This window comes from Coffea arabica, chromosome 4e (assembly GCF_036785885.1).
Source record: "Coffea arabica cultivar ET-39 chromosome 4e, Coffea Arabica ET-39 HiFi, whole genome shotgun sequence".
Taxonomy (NCBI): Eukaryota; Viridiplantae; Streptophyta; class Magnoliopsida; order Gentianales; family Rubiaceae; genus Coffea; species Coffea arabica.
This window is the reverse complement of record NC_092317.1, coordinates 10,940,581-10,959,011: the sequence shown is the minus strand read 5'-3', so window position 1 is coordinate 10,959,011 and position 18,431 is coordinate 10,940,581. Positions and strand designations below refer to the sequence as shown.

Genomic DNA, 18,431 nt, shown 5'->3' with positions numbered 1-18,431 from the left:
AAAACCACTATGACACTGCCACATCAAACAAGAGATGCCTAAGATGAACAATGACATGGAGTTTTCATCTACGAGAAAAAGGAAAAAAATGGAATTCGCTTCTAGAAAAACTGAATAAATGTTCTTTTGTAACAAATGGAATTTCGCTTCTGCCAAAACTGAATAAATGTTCTTTTAGTTTCAACCAAGCAATAAATATTCTTTTGTCACTTATGTGAAGGTTGAATGTAAGTCTCAAAATGATTCACATTTTGTACTATATTTAGCAAAGATAGAATTAATATAAAACTAAGAAAAAAGAGCTGTGCTTGTATAGCTGGTCACAAAGCAAAAGTGTCACGCCCCGAGCCCGCACGCGCCCGTCACATGACATCCGCCGTACTCCCAAGTTCCGCTCAAGAATACAAGGCTACATTAATTAATCTAACTTTAAAAGTACTAAATAATATAACTAACTAAAGTGCGATACAAATCCCATATAAAAAGGTAGTTTACTAATATCCAAGACGTTCGTACATTTATTCTCTGATTAAAACAGCGGAAACGAAAGTAAATAAGACTAACAACTTGAAGTAGCCAGCCTGCCAACTTCTGTTCATCTAAAACTAATACAAGTCATCCTCAGGGTCTTCTACGTAAACCAATTCATATTCTTCAGAATCTGCAAAAATGGTAAAAAGTGGGTTAAGCGACAAGTCGCTCAGTAGGTAATATCTACCCCTCTGTTGGACTATGTACTCGTAACTTTATAAACACACTAGTTTCTTAAGCCTCGCGCTACGTGCGAGGTTGCCCCAACTTGCATTAATTTAATTTAATCGATGGAAGGTAGTTTAGTGTTAAAGATTTGCGCTGTCAAAATGTGATGCATTGTGTCAGGTTTCTGTGTGTGGTGGCAAGATTGGTGTTGTTTGTGTATGCATGGGTGCCATATATTTGCATTGAAGTTGACACTTGGCAGTTTGGGTCGTAGTTATGTGACAACTATTATGTTGCATGTTTTTTTGTGTATCAGAGTGGAGGTTTTGTTCTATAAAAACGTGGAATGTCTTGTTAAGTGGTGTGTGGTGCCTGGTCGTTCATCTTCCTCCCATGCATTTTTAATGATACGTTTTTCCAGTGGTTGGCAGGAGCTTACCAGTGTTGTAGTAGTATATTTCTAAAAGAATTGTTTTGATATAGGAGTTTTGGAGTAGTGGTTCGTAAGCTTGTAATTTGTTTTTTTGTATTATTATGGAGATGAATCGCGTGGCCATTAGTCAATTAAACGATAATATCTATGCATGGGTTATTCGGGTTGCGGTGGTAGAAAAAAGTCTTATTCGGCATGCTCATTATATGGGACGTAAGTATCAGCGTTACGTTTTTGCCGATGATTTGGTAAGTAGGAATTTTTTTTTCTCTATTTCATTTGCGTTCATATTTTGGACTTACGGAATTTTTATTTGCAGGGTGATCGGATTCAAGGGATTGTCTACTTAAATGACGTTCAGGTGTTAGATGAGGTGTTACAATTATATTCTACGTATTATATAGGAAGTGCGACAGTTCGTAGATTAACGAATAATCGAGTAGTTCTTGGAACGGTTGCTTTCGAGTTAGTGATTACACAATATAGCTTTATTCAGTTGGTTGATCCATCACTGAGATTGCCAATTGATAATATATATAATTTTACTCCGTTTGCGAATTTGGGTTCCTTGAGATATTTCGGAGATTCGAACTTAGGTATTAATGTATTTATTTGAGTTTGATTGAGTATATATATATATATATATATATGTTTCATTTAACAATTATGGCTCTGTAACTATTTACGTTTTGTTGTAGCTATTCTTGCTATGGTGATCGAAGTCCTACCTTTGCAAATATTTATTATCGGAGGAAGATATATATGGGTTCAAGAGTTTATTATACTGAATGAGGAGTATGTTTTATTTATAAGACATTTTTTAGTAAGCTTTTTTTGTATTAGGAAATTTTTTTATGTTCATGTGATAATTATTTTTATTGTTTCTAGGATGAGACCAATGATATTTGCCATGTGGGAGGATTTTCTTGAGTCAGAAGGGATGCATCTTGTTCAGATTGCGAATGAACATCCAGTTGTTTTAATCTGTAGGCCTAAAGTTAGTCGTCTTTATGGTGAGTTGTCTATTTTATTTTTTTCCCATTCTTTGATCAAGGGTGAATAATTTTTTTTTAAATTGTCTCTTTGTTTTCAGGGGTGTCACTTGCTACACAGGAACAGACTATTGTTATGTATAACGTCGATATTCCACGAGCTCGTGAATTACACGAGTGGTACGAAACTATGCCAGGAGATGGGGGTAGTTAAATTGTACGAGACGTTTTGCCGCTCCAATGCCGTTATTGGAACTATAGCTATGTAATTATTGGTAAAAATGCTTTGAGTCGGTGTAGCTTGGTTGCTTGAAGGAGTTAGGCATAGTTTAATGGAATGAGCTGTGAAATAATTCTAAGTTGAGTCATGGCTGTTGTGTCGTATTTATCTTGATGGTGTTTATAGCCTTTTTGGTTTAGTCTGTTAGGAGCAGTAAGTGTGTGTAAAAATTAGATAATACTGGCTTGTATTCTACTTATCATTAGCATTACTATGCACTTCGTATTTACCGAGAGATGTTTGTTACACTGATCAGGTACCAAAGCTGTACGCTTTGAGCAAAAGTTCTAATTTATGTACATAAGGTAGTTTACTTAGACAAAAGTTACTACGTTGGTATTGGTATTTTTTGTGGCAGCGCAAATTTTTCCCGCTTTGCGACGCTTCGTTGTAACTTCCGAGTCTGGAGCAAGGAGGTGGTTTGACTGGAGCTGGATATTTGCTTTTTCAGTGGTAGTCTGAGTCACAGGATCTGAACAAAAGTCTTGTTCTTTGTACATTATGTGGTCCACCTAAACAAAAGGTATCACGTTAGTATTTATTTTCTTGATAACAAGATAGGTTATTCATGGCTTATGATGCTTTGGTGTAATCTCCGAGCTTGGGTCAAGGAGGTGTTTTGACTGAAGCCGACCTATCTCTTCTTCACTGGTACTTTCACTTGCAAATGTGACTGTCAGTCGTGATGTTGAGGTGTAGTTATCAGCAGTTGAAGCTGGGATAGCTATAGATCCCGACGTCTCGGATTCAGTATTAGAAAGATGGGTTGTACTGGCAATGCGTTGCTGCGGTAATATGGGAGGTATGCTACAATAATGTAGCGAGGGTTGTGTATGAACTGGACTGATCTTGTTGTATTTCTCACTTGGATATAGTAGCGAGTGTTCTGTAGCCTGTTATTGATGACGGCTATGTCTAGCTGTTCTTCTGCTTGTTCCATGCGTATGACTTCATGCACTGATGTCTGAAGAATTGATTCAGCATAGTCATCTTCGATAGTGGCTGTTAGCAAACCGGTATCATCACATAGCTGGGTTTCAAAGCGCAATCTAAAAGTTGCAAAGTAGATATATGTGAAACTGTTAGTAATAAATACGTGATTAATTCGTAGCTCCGAAGTTTATATACAAGGAGGATTCATTACTGTTTGTTAAGAATGGAGGTGTAAGTTTTATAGCCGATACCTTGCGAGAGGTTTCGGATACGTCATCCGGCAATAAAAACATGTGAAGTCTGTGTCGATATCTGCACCGGTAGGCTTCATACAAGTAGGATTGGGACAACTGAGGAAATAGTAACGGGAGTTGGTGTTTCGGATACGAATTTCTGCTTTGATCCAAAAGGGTTTTGTCTGCATATTTTTGTAATGAAAGTTAGGAAAAGTAAATTTTAAATTTAGTTTAAACATGGAGGTTAGGAAATTGACCTGTTGAGCAGTAGGGTCAATAGTATATATTTCTCGTAGCTGCGATGCAATTGGTGGATGGACTTGTTGATGAGCTTTGTCATAGAGTTTCTCTTCAATTATCCTCCGTATATAAGTAGCATTTTCAGCAATCCTGTTAGTAAGAGAGTGCATATTAGGATAGTACTACTAATAGGTTAAAGGTAGAGAATATTTATCTTACCATTGCCTCAATAGTGCAGCCTGGGGGATTTCTGGATTGAATATTATGATAGAAGTTGCCTGAGTCCCAATAGATATAGCTGAGAAATTGTATAATTATTAGCAACACGGGAATTTCTACAGAATGTTTTATCGTAGTGCTATTTGAAAGTAGCTAGGTCTTACTGTGATGAGTGTTGACCTTTGGTCTTGCTATGATAATGATTGGCTGGTGAGGTATCAAGTTCTTTAATTGGGCACCTTCAGACGGGAGGAATTCTTCCCACATAGTGAATAATAAAGGTTTTTCCCTGTTGCATGAAGAAGTTATAGAAAGTTTAAAGATTTTGTGTTAGCTAAAAATGTTTCTATGACAGTCATTATCTTACTCTTCATTAAGAACAACAAATTCCTGAATTGGAACAAAACGGTTGCCTCTGGGAACAGTGCGAGGAGGTAAGGCATGGATGACGGTACATAAGATACCTAAAAAAAATCATATACGTTGCATCAGTCTAATAAAGTTTAACAGGTAAAAATTGAAAAGTAAGGTGAAGGGAGCTGTGTTGGCATGCTTATTCTTGTATTGTCATCTCCAATGAAGCCATGCAGCTCGTGAAATGGTGTAAATTGGTAGCAATGTTCACAGGGGAGTGCATTATCAGGTGTAACAGCACGGATGAAGGTTCTCTTTGATATTGCTAGTTGATAGGCTGATGAAGCCATGAAGAATGGATTAGCAATCTTTGTTATCCAAGCATTTCCAATGTAATAGGTAGAATGCAGTTGCAGGATTGCATCAAGATCTTCAATATCGCGATCATACACAGAAGCTTGAATCGTGTTATTCTGTTGTTTTTCAAGTAGGAGGAAAAATAATTAGATTTATTATAATATAATTTTGTAGGGTCAAGAAACATGCTTGCTGGAAATCGTATGTAGTAGTAAGAATTTGAGAAGGCGCACTTACTGCTGCATCTGCGAAGATATATTTCTGATATGGAGTGCCAGTGTCTTTGCCATAACGAATAGGGCTCTTTTCTATAATGACAAGCTTTGCAAACCAGTTTCTGTTCGCGTCTGTCAGGTCGGGAATGAGAACGCACTTGGTTTCTATGTTTGATCTGAAATTTTGATTGTTTATATCAAGTAAAACTGATAAAATATCGCATATTATTATTTGTAGATTTCTCAATAGGTCAGGTAAATAATAGACTTAAGCACTATAAAATCAGAAGATACCTGGCAGTAGTCATTGCAAGTGTTTTAGCAACGCTTGTCAATAACAGATTGCAGTAAGTTGCTTTATTTGAAGTCTGGAAGGTATTAAGCAAAATTTCATATAAATGACAGTGAAGCGAAGAAAATAACGAGGAATCAAATGTTTATGATAGATGTTTTTATATTTTATATATAAGTATTAGTTTGAAATATGTTTCTGATGCAAGATAGATTGATAGAAATTGGAATTATATGAGAGTTGACAGAATGGAAGTTGGAGACGTAAGAGTATAAGGGAATAAGAATAAAAGACTTACCTTTGCAGGTAAACAAGAAGGCTGCCGTGAACTGAAGAATCTGGGGGAGGTTTCACATAGGATAGTTGTTCTCTAATATGCCGTTAAGCATATATATATTGATATATACATAGACATAATAGCAAGGTTACTTCACGCATGAGTGCACCGCATAGAAAAAAAAAAGACATAATGATGGAATTATAGAATTGTGTGCTGTGGGAAGAGAAGGTTACACGTAGCTTATCAATTTTGTGCGTCATGCAAGTAGTAGTACAGGTGTTGGTAATATGAGCAAGTGAGATGTCTGATGTATTACAGGCATGACTAAAGCAGAGTTTTGCGGTGCTTCTAACTATTATTCATTTATATCATATACCTGTTTTCTTTGATGGCAGTTGAATTGTGTCTTTAGTGCGTTGAAGAGAAGCTTCTGAAAGCAACAAGAGTGATTGATAGTAGACTCTGGTATTCTCTTTGTTGAAGTTAGCACTGGTTTTTGCTTGTTTCTCAGAGGTTGTATAAACTTCTGATAGGCGCGGGACTGGTTGCAAAATGGATGGCAGTTCAATAGGCATATTGGTGCTTTCGTGTCCGAATTGCGCAAAGTCTTTCATGGAGATCTTTGAACATCTCCTTGCAAAGTTTTCTAGAGAAGTTACTTTGTACTTGATTGTTTGAACTATATCTAGCTGCATTAGTCTCCTTTGCACGTAAGCCAGGAGACAAGTTTGATTGATTAAAAATAATATTAAATGTAACGCAGGAAAATATTAGGAATTTAATGCACCACCAGATAGACCCAAAGAATTCGAGGAGAGAGTGAATATTTAACCTCATGCAACGTAAAAAAAAAAAAGTTTCTTTGTTGTTGCAGTGATCAGATTCTTTAACTGAATCAAGAGATAGAGTGACCAGATTTTTTAATATACAAACCGAGGATCCGGCCTTCTCTAATGTAAAAATAAACATTTCTATGCTGTCCAGGTGATCAGATTCTGCAATATTTCTACTTTTTTGCTTAACAAATGACAAATTCTCTTGCCTTTCTGCAAAGTGTGAATCTAAGTGAGAGACAAAGCGATTTTTTTTTCATGTTTCGCTCTGAAACTTGATATTTATGTAGTAGGTTAAATGATGATAATTGTTAATACGATTGCATTTGATATTTAGAAAGTCATCTTGTATAGGACGTACAGATCTACCACTGTAAAAGAAAACTTGGGACCGGGAAAGAATCTAGAGGTCTTTCTTACCCTCAAGTGATTATCAAGAGGCTTGATCGAGCAGGGATTGGCCGTACTGGAAATTCTTCTCTAATCAAATCTGCAACAATGGCTGGCTGATTAAGGCACAAGAATTTTGTTGAGCTTCGAGGATGGTGCTGTGAAGGATCAGAAGTAGTTCTAATCTATGACCACTTATAAAGTAGTAGCTTGGACGAAGTTTTCCACAAGAATACGAGTTCTGCAATTATCCTCTCTTGAAAGCAAAGGTTCAATATAGCCGTCAGAGTTGTGTTTCATACCTGCATAAAATGGACGAATTCATAGAGATGTGAACACTTGTCATATAGCTTATTTTGTAGCTGAGTTGGTGGGGGCGTGTCAAGGGAAAAAAGTACATGGAGAAGTGGAAATTCTTGCAACTTTTAGTTATAGTAATGAAGGCAGAGACTGAACGAGTAGAAGAAGATTACCTTTGCAAGAGTGGTAATCGGTACATCATGAAAGTGGTGAAGGAGACCTCTGTAAGCTTTGTAAGTGTGCAGATCCAACTATTGCTATCTGTTTAACATGATCACTTAACAGTCTGATTTGCTCCATATATGTATTGATGTCTCTCGCATTGGAATTATCTTCATATTATTGCAGAACAGGGGAATATGTTTTTTAAACACCGGGAGGAAACGATTGAAACCAGTAATATATTTCATTCCAAATGCTGCGTGGGAAATCACTTGAGCGGTTAAAGTTTGAAAATAAGGCTAAACATCTAGCTCACAAGATTCTTCCAGCGAAAGTTTTCCGTCCCAACTTCTCAACATTTCACTGGCAGTCGAATGAAAAGCCGGCCTGGCTACATTTTTTTCCATGCATGATATCAGAGCTAGCAGAGGTGCAGAATTCCTCTTTATGATCATTTTCAAATTTGTTTCCCTTACAAAAGATTCATTTCTGTGTAAGAGGTTTCTTAGAGGCATTATTTCAGTAATTTCTGGATCTTCGTAACTCGTGCTTAATAGTTAATATCCGTAAGTCTGCACCCGAGAATTCAAAATTATGATTTTTATATCTTTCTGATACACAACGTCTCAAAAAATTGCTAATGATTTCTCTGTATATGCCATTTGTTTCCCTTAATGCTTTGTATTGCTCTGCCTTCATTTACACAGTAGCATTTTTTCCTTGTAGGCATAATATTGTAGATAGAGCTTCACTGGCAGTCGGAGAAGAGCCTCTCTGTCCACTTCGAACTGATTGTAAAGCTTTTGCAGCAGTTGTTGTTGAGCGCAGAAGATTTACTTACATGCAGAATGGCATTACGAATTCTATACTCTGAATGAAAGGATAGCAAATAACATATTGGTCAAGATAAGTTTTTTTTTAAGAACAAGAAGCGAATGATATAGGTTAATACGTAGCATTTCGAGCATCAAGATATATACTCAACTTTAATAGTTACTACATGCTCAAACTAGACAATTGGTAAAAGAACAGTTACACTGTCTCGGAATAGACAAATTACAGATATGAGTTAATACGAGATGCAAACATTATTGTAGTCTAAAATCTTTCTCCGGTTGGGAACCATCTATCTTGCTCAAAGTTTTCCTCTTTTTTTGCATATTCGTTTCTGACTGAGCAACATCTGTGCTCTTAAAAATAGGGGCATATTTTTCAATGCCACTACGTAGTTGCTAGATTCCCTACATACATTGTGATAGCTATCAAATGAGAAAGAAGATTTAATGTAACGTTTCTACGCTAGCCAGCTTGTAGAGAATGAGCTGTCAGTCTCCCATGACGAGGTACGTAGTCACAAAGCGACTATAGTATTCAAGAAGTACTCAGTGCCCAGCAAACAGATTTTAAAAGTCAATTTTAATGAGAAATGAATTTTAATCAAGAAAAATCCTTTTTATACATTTTAGAGACTTTTTATTCTCAAAGCAACGAGCAACGTGTAACACTTAATGCAAATCAATCATAGATAAGATTTCTTTGTATACGACGTTTTTTGTGTAGTCCGTGTGCGCAGAGAAAAAAGTTAGCGGTCTAATAAGTACTTTCACATTATTTTCTATTTTTCCTCGTGATAATGCAACATATAATTGTCCGTGTGAAAATACAGGTTCTTTTAGATACAAGCCAACATAATCTAATGTCTGCCCTTATGCTTTGTTAATTGTCATTGCGAAGCATAATCTTAAAGGGAACTGAATTCTTTTAAAGGGGATGGAGCAAAGTTCATCTCCGAACACTGTAAAGGAATTCGAGATATGAAAACCGACTTACCTGTATATGTACCAAAAGAAATATCTACCTGAATGACATTATTCCCGAACTCCTTGCATATAAGTCGTGTGCCGTTTGAAAGCCCTTCAGTCGGATATATATTTCAGATTAACATAACAGGACAGTTTTTCTTCAATTTTAATTCATGTGAAGGCAATCCTTTTGGTGTAAGCGTATTTAGAAAATCTTGGTTCTCCAGTTGGTGCGATGTATCAAGAACTTCATCAAAACTTAGATATGTTTTTTGTGGACCTGGGAATTTGTTGATTAGCATATCATTGATTTCATGCACAAAATCATTCCGCGTCATCAAGATAGCTCTATTAACAATTGACGATGGATCACTGCTGAATGCCACCATATCTAGAAATACCATATTTACCAAAGTTTCCACCGATGAAGTATCGTGTACAAAAGGTAGATTAATTGGTGCTGGGATCTTAATTTCATTCATATAATTTGATATTTCCGTACCATTACCAATTCGAAGTAGAAAATCGCCGAAGTTTTTATCTGAACGAGCTCGCATATTTTCCTTTAGCCTTAGTTTTGTTAGCTGTTGCCATATAGGTGGCATGACCAAGCTTGCACTAATAATATCTTCTTTATAGCCTTTTGTTACAACTGGTAATGTTTGGCGGAAATCTCCTCCGAAAACCACAGTTTTACCACCAAATAACAGGTTGCGATCATTGATATCTCTCATCATTTCATCAAACCGTTCGATTGATTTTCGTTTTGCCATACTTGCCTCATCCCAGATAATAAGCTTTGCATCTCTAATCAATTGTGCAATCGCAGTTTGTTTTCCAACATGGCAGCTCTTGGAATCGTCATCATGCAGGGGTATTTTAAATCGCGAGTGTGCAGTACGGCCTCCAGGTAAGATGGAAGCTGCAACACCCGAAGTTGCAGTTGCAAGTGCTATGCCACCAGCCGATCTTATTTTTGCAAGAAGAGCTCGATATAGAAATGTTTTTCTTGTACCTCCCGGTCCATCCACGAAAAATGATGCAGAGCTATTACTTGTAACAGCATTTAAAATCTGTTCATAGGCATTTCTTTGATCATCGTTCAGTTGATCAATTGCTCGAAGGTCATTCTCATCTACAGCTATATTCCTTTCAGTTTCTATATCTCTTGCTGCCATCTCTTGTTGGGATTGTTGGATCAGTGGTGTGTTCAATTGATAATCAAGTAAACTCTTTCCCATTGATCGCAAGTAGTTGTCAATGCATTGCAGTACTTTCACTTCTACAAGATGAATCGAGAATGAAGAATCTCGTTTTATATCTTCATATAGGAATTCCCGAAATTGTAGCCATAGCTGAGCAGGGTTCTTTGGGCTGCAATAAACTAAAATAGCAGCAAATAATTGACGCAATGAAATGGGCATTTGGTAGGCAACTTGTGACAGCCCCACCTCCCCCTAAGGCGAACCAGAGGGTTCGGCGGGCCGCCTGCCCAACTCTCGCCGGGACTCAGTCATTCACTACATTCCTCAAACAGATTACAAGATAAAACTCAAATATTACATCAAATTCTCCAATAATTACATATCAAAAGCGAAGCGTCCACGCTTCCGCTGCGCCACTCTGATCCTTGATACCAACCATTCACACGGAGAACTTTAATACAAACGTTTTCTTCGCCTCGAGCCCTGTGGAGGGGAATAAAACATTTTTGGGGTGAGCTAGAAGCTCAGCGAGTAACCAGTAAAATCAGTAATCAAATATATTTCATAATATTACATTTCGATCCTTTCGATGATGTCATGATTCAAAGAACAAATGTCCGTTTATTGCTCTCGTGAGCCGGTGAAGTCATAGCACTTGAACACCCAACGCTCAAATAGATCATTTCACATTAACATTAACATTAAGAGGGAGCCCCTTTTTGAGCTCCAGATCATGTCATGGACAATAAACAGGAGTGGAGACGTTGGTGTTCAGCACAAGACTCCCCAAGAACTCATTGAAGCCAAACTCATATCATGAATTCACATGCAAGCACGCATGAGATGCAGTCGAGTAAATAATGCAAGAAACATTTCATAAGAAGCTTTAACAATAGTTTGGGGTCACTCACCTCCATGGCTCAGGAACCATCCATCATATATCATTGCTTTGCTCAAATCCAAGTCTTAGTTCACAAACTCAATGCAAACAAGTCCTTTCAAAATTCGGACAGCACTTCCTCTTATCTTTCTTTACTTTTCCAGCCATCAAGGCTTCATTATTTTTCTCATTCAAACCCAAAGGTACACGCATAACAACAAGTTCATCCAATAGCCATTCAGCAAGCTCCAAGTAGTACTAGTGCAAGTCAAGCTAGGGAAAAGCCCGGAAATGAAAGTTAAGCTCAAAACCAGAAAAACAGTTTTGACGTCATTTTACGGTAACGGCACCAAAGGCGCTACGATTGTTGGATGAAGGTGCAAGATACACCATTTCGAAGTTAAGAGATAGGGCTACAATATTACAGAAGGTCACTTAACCCAGTTTCGAGTGTAACCAGGTCAAAAATGCAAGATACCATACCAGAATCACAAAAACAGATTCACAGAATGCATTCTAGCGGAAACATCATAAATCAGGCTATCCAAGTCCAAATCCAGAAATTCCAAAACAAGCTGAAAGATAAGAAACAGGGCTAAATTTCATCAGAAGACCTCAACAACCAAATCAGAAGTATTCCCAACCAAATTAACCAATTATAGAAGCAATTATCAAGTTCGGATAGAAACAGGGCAGCAGGGGTATTTTGGTCTTTTCACTGGCTACGTTGCTCCGAATGAGCTGAAATTTTTTAGTCACCTATAAAATACCATTCTATACAACTTTTATGTTTTATGCTAACCCTCATTAGGCCTCTAAGATGGTGCAATAAAACCGGACAGAACAAGGCTGAAATTTTCAAGAAATCTGGGAATTTTGGGATTCAATTAAACTTTCTTCATTTCTTGCCTCAATCCACCACCACAACCTCCTATATAAGCTTAGATACAACATATATCATCCATATAGAAAATATAGGCAGAAATCATCAAACCCTAACTTACATATATCACCTTAAAATCATCCCAACAACTTGTATCACAACTAATCTAACCAAAACCAAGATATAATCCATAAAAGTGCATCTTATACCACCACCAATCATGAATTGAACATCATTAGAGGAAGGAAAGTGGTTCTTCACAACTCACCTTAGCAATGCAAGAGATAGAGCAATTAGTCACCTTAGCTTTCCAAACAACTTCACAACCAAGCTCAGCTCCACCAAACTAAGAGGTTTTATGGAGTAATTGGAAGATTAATCGGTTTAATTGAAAGATTGTGCAAGATTGGAGACTAGAAAATTGAGAGCTTTTCTTTCTTTCTTTGAGCAAGAAAGTCGGCCAAGAGAGGTAAGAAATGAAGAGATTTTTGGCCAATTTTACTTAAATGGTAAAGTTATGAATAGTAGTCAAACTCAAGACTTAATCTTATGGTGACACTTGTCACCTTTAGGTTTAAAACTTATCTTTTCGTCTCTCCAATACAAATATCTTAACACTTTGTAAAATAATATCACTTAATACAAAATTCCAACAAGTTGTCAAAATATAATGCATTTACCGCACTTGCGGGTCCCACGTTCAAAATACGCTCTTAATTTGTCAAAAACTATCCGATACTAGGAAAATCATTTTAAAACTATCTTTGCTCATAAACTTTATCTGGGGAATTTTTCTAATAAAGAAAATGTAGAAAATGAGGGCGATTAAATAAAATAAACCTCAAAAAATTAGAAAATTTCCGGGTTCTCACACTCATTCTTTCGGGGCGTCACAAACTCCCCTCCTTAAAAGAATGTCGTCCTCGACATTCCATCTTGTACCAAACAAGTCAAGAAATTCCGCAAGAATCACTCAAGCATTCCAAGCAAACACTAAGAGTCAAATCAAACCCACAGTCCGGCATCCTAAACTTCAAGCCTAGGATACACTACAGAGATCTGAAGCCTAAGCTCTGATACCAACTGTGACAGCCCCACCTCCCCCTAAGGCGAACCAGAGGGTTCGGCGGGCCGCCTGCCCAGCTCTCGTCGGGACTCAGTCGTTCACTACATTCCTCAAACAGATTACAAGATAAAACTCAAATATTACATCAAATTCTACAATAATTACATATCAAAAGCGAAGCGTCCACGCTTCCGCTGCGCCACTCTGATCCTTGATACCAACCATTCACACGGAGAACTTTAATACAAACGTTTCCTTCGCCTCGAGCCCTGTGGAGGGGAATAAAACATTTTTGGGGTGAGCTAGAAGCTTAGCGAGTAACCAGTAAAATCAGTAATCAAATATATTTCATAATATTGCATTTCGATCCTTTCGATGATGTCATGATTCAAAGAACAAATGTCCGTTTATTGCTCTCGTGAGCCAGTGAAGTCATAGCACTTGTGATGTGCGTCGGATCTAGACGAACACCAAGTTGAGTGGGTTTGCGGAACTTTGACCCTTCTAGAATCACGAGCCACGAACTAAGGATAATCCTTAACCCAAGACTAGCAAATTTAGTGAACCAAAAGTATAGATAGAAGAACGCCACAATCAAGGAGACTACTTGATTGATAAGTTCGATGAACAGCTTGAGATTAATTCTCAAGTATTCAAAGGAAATTCTCTTGAGGCAAGAGAGAGTGAATAAACTCACGAATATTTTATAAAATCTGAATTGTCTTTAATGAATGAAAACCTAGGCTATATATAGCCTTACAGGACTCAAACCCTAGAATGTCCAATGGACGACCTTGCCCTTCATTTAGGGTGAAAATATCTAACTACTAATGGACTAAAATTAAGACTCTAAATTCGGCCAAAGTGAAGGATAAATTGACCGAAATTATTAATGCTAACAAACAACTAATAATGGTAATTAAAACCCTAATTAGCAAGCTAGTACGCCATGAACTAGTCTTCATTTGGCTCTTCCATTTGAAGGAAAGTGTAGAGAGTAGTTTCTCCATTATGTAATCCTTCAATGGTCCTCAAGTCATCACCAACTCGTTCTTGAATCGTGCAAACAAGAGCTTGAAGTGAATCTTGAATTCTCCTAGCACGCGCTCTTGTAATTGGACCACTGGGTATTTGCATGACCTGAGCACTAGAAGTTTGAGCAGCCATGAGCCCCTCCTCATTAGTCCCCTCCTCTTGAAGGCGATTTGTCCTCAAATCAAACTCATCGTCTGCATGAAAAGGACTCAAGTCAGATACATTAAAAGTAGCATGTACCCCATACTCACCTGGAAGTTCAAGTTTGTAGGCATTGTCATTTATACGTTCCAGGACTTGGAATGGACCATCTCCCCGTGGAAGTAGCTTACTACGCCTTTTGACTGGGAACCTCTCTTTGCGCATGTGTATCCATACCCAATCGCCAGGCTCAAAGACCATCTTGCGGCGCCCCTTGTTGGCACTTTGGATGTATTGAAGTGTACGCTTCTCGATGTTGGCCCGCACCTTAGTGTGTAACTCACGTACATATGCCGCCTTGGTCTTACCATCCAAGTTAGCTCTCTCATGAACAGGTAAAGGAGTTAAATCCAAAGGCGTGAGAGGGTTAAAACCATACACAATTTCAAACGGTGAATAACGTGTAGCAGAATGGACAGTGCGATTGTATGCAAATTCCACATGTGGTAAGCAATCTTCCCAAGATTTAATGTTCTTTTTAATAACTGCACGCAATAGGGTAGATAAAGTCCTATTAACCACTTCGGTTTGACCATCAGTTTGTGGGTGGCTAGAAGTAGAAAATAGCAATTTAGTACCTAGTTTACACCACAAAGTTTTCCAAAAATAGCTAAGGAATTTGGCGTCCCTATCAGAAACAATGGTGCGTGGCATGTCATGTAATCTAACTATCTCACGAAAGAATAAATCTGCAACATGCTTAGCATCATCTGTTTTAAGACAAGGAATAAAATGGGCCATTTTGGAGAAACGGTCAACTACCACATAGATTGAATCATGTCCTTTTCTAGTCCTAGGTAGTCCAAGCACAAAATCCATTGACAGATCAACCCATGGTTCATGTGGAATTGGCAAAGGCGTATAGAGACCATAAGGGTGTACCTTTGATTTTGCTTGGTGACAAGTCACGCACCTCTCAATGTGGCGTTCCACGTCACTCCTCATGCGTGGCCAGAAGAAATGTTCTTGGAGAATCATTAAGGTCTTGGCAATGCCGAAATGCCCCATTAGTCCTCCTCCATGAGATTCTCTTACTAAGAGTGTGCGCATGGAGCTCTTGGGAATGCAAAGCTTGTCCTTGTAGTATAAGAACCCCTGAGAGATGAAATAATGCTCACGAGAGTGTCGTGGCAAGGAGGAAAAAATCTCACCAAAATCTGAGTCAGTTGCATAAAGTTCTTTAAGGAATTCAAAACCAAGCAACTTAGCATCTAATGTAGTGATAAGTGTGTGTCTTCGCGAGAGTGCATCAGCCACTACATTCGTCTTACCTGTCTTGTATTTGATCACAAAGGTAAAACTGTCAATGAAGGTAATCCATCGTGCATGTCGCTTACTCAACTTGTCTTGGGACTTGATATGCTTGAGCGACTCATGATCTGTGTGCAAGACAAACTCACGAGGGCGAAGGTAATGTTGCCATGTTTGTAGAGCTCGCACTAAGGCCATCAGTTCCTTATCATATGTTGAGTAGTTTAGAGCAGCTCCATTCAACTTCTCGCTAAAGTAGGCAACTGGGCGGCCCTCTTGAAGTAAGACAGCACCAATACCTATACCAGAAGCATCACACTCTACTTCAAAAGCTTTGTCAAAATTAGGTAAACTAAGAACAGGTGCATGTGTGAGCTTGTGCTTAAGTAATTGGAAAGACTTAGCTTGTTCCTCTCCCCAATGAAATTGCACATCTTTCTTGACAATTGACGTAAGAGGGGCAGCAATTGTGCTAAAATCCTTGACAAAACGCCTATAGAAGCTTGCCAAGCCATGGAAACTTCTCACCTCACTTACAGTGGTAGGGGTTGGCCATTCACTAATAGCCTTCACCTTGTCTTGATCAACATGAATTCCCTGCTCACTTACAACATAGCCTAGGAAAACCAATTGATTTGAGCCAAAGGTACACTTCTTAAGGTTAGCGTAGAGGCTCGCCTTGCGAAGTGCATCTAGGACCATTTGTAAATGCACAACATGCTCATCCAGACTCTTACTATAGATCAAAATGTCATCAAAGTAAACGACCACAAATTTACCAATGAAAGAACGTAAAACATGATTTATGAGTCTCATAAAAGTACTTGGTGCATTGGTTAACCCAAAAGGCATGACCAACCACTCAAAAAGTCCATGTTTTGTCTTAAATGCAGTTTTCCATTCATCTCCTTCTTTCATGCGAATTTGATGGTAACCACTTTTCAAATCAATCTTAGTAAAAATGATTGCACCATGTAATTCATCAAGCATGTCATCCAAACGAGGTATGGGATGGCGGTACTTTACCGTGATGGCATTAATTGCCCTACAGTCAGTGCACATTCTCCATCCTCCATCTTTCTTTGGAACAAGTAGAACTGGTACAGCACAAGGGCTTAGACTCTCTTTAATCCAACCCTTACTAAGCAACTCCTCCACTTGTCGTTGTTGCTCCTTGGTTTCCTCAGGATTGGTCCTATATGGTGCCTTGTTTGGAAGGGAAGATCCAGGAATGAAATCAATTTGATGTTCAATTCCCCTTAATGGAGGCAATCCATTAGGTATATCCTCAGGAAAGACGTCTTGATACTCCTATAAGAGATTAGTAATAATACTAGGCAAAGAAGCATCAAGAGCATTAGTGAGTAAGGATTCCTTGCCAAATAAAATAAATAAAACCTAATTAGAATGCAAGGCCTGTCTCACATCTTTCACCTTGGCAAGCATGCTGGGTTTTCTCTCCTGTGTGGGCTCTAAGGCCGAATGAGAGTGATCCAACTTGCTTGAAGAAGGGTCGGCCGTCACTAATTTCTTAGTTTTGGCGTTGTCCTTCTTGGTGGTAGTATGCAAGTCATACTCTTTTTGTAGACTAACTTGATCCTCATGCACTTGTTGAGGTGTAAGAGGTGCAAGTGTAATCTTTTTACAATTATGTATGAAAGAGTATTTGTTCAAGAAACCATCAAAAGTGACTCTTTTGTCAAATTGCCAAGGACGCCCTAAGAGTATATGTGCAGCTTGCATTGGTACTACATCACACATAACATCATCTTCATACCTACCAATGCGAAAAGTAACCAAAACTTGTTTATGAACACGTACCTCTCCACTGTTGTTTAACCACTGAAGCTTGTAGGGACGGGGGTGCTCACTAGTTGGCAAGTTTAGTTTCTCCACCATCAATGCACTAGCAACATTAGTGCAACTTCCGGGGTCAATCACCAAGTTGCATACCTTGTTGGTCACATGGCACCTAGTGTAAAAGATGTTGTCACGTTGAAGCTCATCTTTACTAGCTTGAGTAGCTAGTGCCCTTCTTGCTACCAATCCAACTTTGTCTTGAGTTGGAACTTCCTCTATCTCATCTTCCTCTTCAACCAAGGAAGGCATGTCTTTGTAATCCTCCTTTTCATCATCAGTGACAATGTCTCCATTTGGTAGGACAAGCATGGTCCTTGGGTTTGGACATTGACTTGCAATATGCCCAACTCCTTGACACCTCCAACATTTGGTGTCACGATTCCTAGGTTTTGAAGTTTCAATTGTTGGCTTGGAAACAACCTTGGAGTCGGTTTTGGTAAAAGGTGGCCGTGAGCTTGACCCTTGATCTTGCTTCGGCTTTGGAGTGGTCCAAGTATTCGAACCTCTCTCTTCCCTTCTAGGCTGGAATGGTCGAGTAAATGTGTGTGGATGAGGGTTGTAATTTCTGGTTGTACCCCTCCTCTTGAGCCTTTGCTCAATCTTGATAGCCTTCTCCACCATATCTTCTATCTCCACATAGTATTGAAGCTCCAGTTGATCGGCTATTTCAACCCTTAGACCATTGAGAAATCTTGCCATTGTAGCCTCTCTATCTTCTTGAATATCAGCTCTTAACATGGAGATTTCCATGTCCTTGTAGTAGTCCTCAACTGAGCGTTGACCTTGTGTCAAGGTTTGAAGTTTTTGGTACAAGTCTCTATGGTAGTGACTTGGTACAAATCGCTTCTTCATCAGTCTCTTGAACTCAGTCCAAGTGGTTATAGGTGGGTCTCCACACCTTCTCCTGCTTGTAACCACTTGTTCCCACCAAACTATGGCATAGTCGGTGAATTCTACTACGGCAAGTCTCAACTTTTGTGCATCGGTGTAGTCATTACAACCGAATACTAGCTCCACTCGACTCTCCCATTCA

General features: G+C 38.5%; 3 protein-coding genes across 6 annotated transcripts in view; 1 reads left to right on the top strand and 2 right to left on the bottom strand.

Annotated features, from left to right (window-relative positions):
• Window positions 1-1,088: 1,088 nt before the first annotated feature.
• Window positions 1,089-2,652, top strand: LOC113720174 (replication protein A 70 kDa DNA-binding subunit D-like). 3 transcript variants are annotated; one of them, XM_072047619.1, is made up of 5 exons: window positions 1,089-1,345; window positions 1,452-1,728; window positions 1,831-1,927; window positions 2,021-2,129; window positions 2,226-2,652. In XM_072047619.1, the coding sequence occupies exons 1-5, from the start codon at window positions 1,328-1,330 to the stop codon at window positions 2,391-2,393; spliced, it is 669 nt and encodes a 222-aa protein (XP_071903720.1). In that variant the 5' UTR covers window positions 1,089-1,327; the 3' UTR covers window positions 2,394-2,652. The 3 variants fall into 3 exon arrangements, with proteins under 3 accessions (XP_071903720.1, XP_071903719.1, XP_027100932.2); XM_072047618.1 differs by having other exon boundaries at window positions 1,089-1,380; XM_027245131.2 differs by having other exon boundaries at window positions 1,089-1,380; window positions 2,021-2,145.
• LOC140006039 (replication protein A 70 kDa DNA-binding subunit D-like) lies at window positions 2,586-5,604 on the bottom strand. 2 transcript variants are annotated; one of them, XM_072047616.1, is made up of 9 exons: window positions 5,549-5,604; window positions 5,253-5,326; window positions 4,981-5,134; window positions 4,400-4,859; window positions 4,197-4,321; window positions 4,033-4,111; window positions 3,831-3,963; window positions 3,589-3,755; window positions 2,586-3,453 (listed from the first exon to the last, which is right to left on the bottom strand). In XM_072047616.1, the coding sequence occupies exons 5-9, from the start codon at window positions 4,297-4,299 to the stop codon at window positions 3,129-3,131; spliced, it is 807 nt and encodes a 268-aa protein (XP_071903717.1). In that variant the 5' UTR covers window positions 4,300-4,321; window positions 4,400-4,859; window positions 4,981-5,134; window positions 5,253-5,326; window positions 5,549-5,604; the 3' UTR covers window positions 2,586-3,128. The 2 variants fall into 2 exon arrangements, with proteins under 2 accessions (XP_071903717.1, XP_071903718.1); XM_072047617.1 differs by lacking the exon at window positions 5,549-5,604 and having other exon boundaries at window positions 5,253-5,457.
• LOC140005463 (uncharacterized) overlaps window positions 4,396-18,431 on the bottom strand; it is a 94,344-nt gene continuing 80,308 nt past the window's right edge. The window contains exons 3-14 of the mRNA XM_072046457.1: window positions 17,231-18,393; window positions 16,588-16,849; window positions 15,519-16,155; window positions 14,621-15,386; window positions 14,338-14,488; window positions 9,298-10,401; window positions 9,046-9,129; window positions 8,057-8,085; window positions 5,253-5,326; window positions 4,981-5,134; window positions 4,658-4,859; window positions 4,396-4,496 (exon numbers count right to left, since the gene is read on the bottom strand). Coding sequence (XP_071902558.1) covers window positions 4,396-4,496; window positions 4,658-4,859; window positions 4,981-5,134; window positions 5,253-5,326; window positions 8,057-8,085; window positions 9,046-9,129; window positions 9,298-10,401; window positions 14,338-14,488; window positions 14,621-15,386; window positions 15,519-16,155; window positions 16,588-16,849; window positions 17,231-18,393 — 4,727 coding nt within the window. The remainder of the gene's footprint in view (window positions 4,497-4,657; window positions 4,860-4,980; window positions 5,135-5,252; window positions 5,327-8,056; window positions 8,086-9,045; window positions 9,130-9,297; window positions 10,402-14,337; window positions 14,489-14,620; window positions 15,387-15,518; window positions 16,156-16,587; window positions 16,850-17,230; window positions 18,394-18,431) is intronic.